This window comes from Empidonax traillii, unplaced genomic scaffold, assembly GCF_003031625.1.
Source record: "Empidonax traillii isolate 1590-97213 ecotype Southwest subspecies unplaced genomic scaffold, ASM303162v1 scaffold297:size655095, whole genome shotgun sequence".
In the NCBI taxonomy this organism is placed as follows: Eukaryota; Metazoa; Chordata; class Aves; order Passeriformes; family Tyrannidae; genus Empidonax; species Empidonax traillii.
The window spans coordinates 639,698-641,407 of record NW_020955490.1 but is presented as its reverse complement, the minus strand read 5'-3'; the positions used below and the strand labels follow the sequence as shown (position 1 = coordinate 641,407).

At 43.3% G+C, this 1,710-nt stretch overlaps 1 protein-coding gene across 1 annotated transcript in view; it reads left to right on the top strand.

The window, feature by feature from the left end:
* Window positions 1–529: 529 nt before the first annotated feature.
* The window catches only part of TOGARAM2 (TOG array regulator of axonemal microtubules 2), a 3,534-nt gene continuing 2,353 nt past the window's right edge, over window positions 530–1,710 (top strand). Inside the window, exon 1 of the mRNA XM_027890787.1 lies at window positions 530–633. Within this exon, the coding sequence (XP_027746588.1) occupies window positions 561–633 (73 nt within the window). The 5' untranslated portion in view covers window positions 530–560. The remainder of the gene's footprint in view (window positions 634–1,710) is intronic.

Here is a 1,710-nt window from a genome sequence, read left to right as displayed (position 1 = left end):
AAGTATTGGGAAATGAGTTTTTTTTCCAATCTCTCTGCCGAGATCTGATTTCACAGATGTACAGGAGCCCCCAAGAGTGGGGGGCAGTGAGCAGTAAGTTCTCTTGTAAGAGTAACTTGGAGTCTTGTCCATAGATCCCAACAGATAACTTGAGGATTTAAGAACAGCTTGTCTTTAAAGTGGGAACAGATGTGTGAAGTTTTGAGCCATCTCACCCTTTTCCTTAGGGAAGGGAAGGGAGGAGATCACTTCCGCAAAGCTCTGGCATGCCAAACCTTTTCACTTACATGTGAGTTGAATGTTGAGGTCCCTGATATGAAATGTTTCACACAGCTCCTGGTACAGCAGACCATTTTGGATTCCCAAATGTGAAATGAGAGCTATTCTTTTGGAATTTCAATTCCTCCCAAGTAAGAAGGAAAGAAGAGAAGGACTCATAAACTGGCAGAAATTTACTTTATTTTACAAAATTCAGTTGTCTCTGCCTTTTCCCTCTCCACCCTCCTTTCTCAGAGGAATGAGCAGAAATCAATGCTTCTCTTTCAGATAAATTATCCCTGATGAAAGAGTTTAGCAACCGGATGAGTCAACTGAGTGGCCAAGCTCTGCTGGATGTCAGCAAACGTCTTGCAGGTATTGCCTGCTTCCGCTAAGATCCACTTCTAAGCCAAGAAGTCTCCAGGGGAAATATTTAGAGGGACTGCCTGTGAATAGACAGTACAGCAGCTCATCAAAATCTGGGCTTGTCCCTCCTGCCAAATACACATACAAGGTGTATTTGGCAGGTTTTGCCTGGCTGCTGCAGAGGCTGCCTGTGAGATGAGGGCGGTGCTCAGGCTCAGGGCTGAGCCCTCACTGGGGCATCTCAGGACCCTCCTTCAGGAAAGAGAGGGGCTAAAAATACCCTAGCTGGCTCCTCCCTTGGAAGGACAGTACAGTAAAGGTCAGGGAGGTCTGTGAGAGCAACCTTTTCTAAAGCAAACAACCATCCTTTAGGAAAACTGGTGGCAAATGGTATTTCTGGGGATCGGGTTGTTTTGTCCTCACAGAATTCTCGTTTTCCTCTTGGAAACCTTTTGAGGCTGAACCCTGCAGTGCTTGGTAGGTTAAAACTCAACACGTATCTTACAGGCAAGGATTCTGTGCAAGGTTGGATTTGGGGGTAGAAGCAGAGTGCTGAGGCTCCCTGCCTGTATTGCAAAAATGGCATTGGACTCTGAGCCTTTCAGGATGTGCAGGCAGCCTGTTTCTAGATCAGCACTGTCCGACATGCTACAAACGCTGCTGCTAATTGATTTCTAATAGTAGCTTGCTATGTCAGCAATAGCCCAGGAATGGAAGAAATGATAATCTTAATATATACTAGAGAAGACTATTTATAGCTTTGCTTTAATTAGGGCTAAATCCACCACTAATTATGCCAGCATCTTTTAATGCAAGGTTTAATACACTTTACTTCTTCATTGGGAATCTCAAAAGGGCATGTTCAGCCATAGCGAATGTCAAAGGGCCTTTCAAGATAATTTCAATAAAGTAAACTTCCAGAAATGGAGGTTATTTAAATTTCTTTTTCTAATTAACTATTTGAACGTAAATTAGGACTACTTTAGAAAGAGCTGATGTTCTCTCTGGGATTTAGTTGGAAGAAACAGCTCCCTCTCTTCTGAAGTTTCAGAATGACCGATGTCTTTAATTGCATTTAACCTCCAA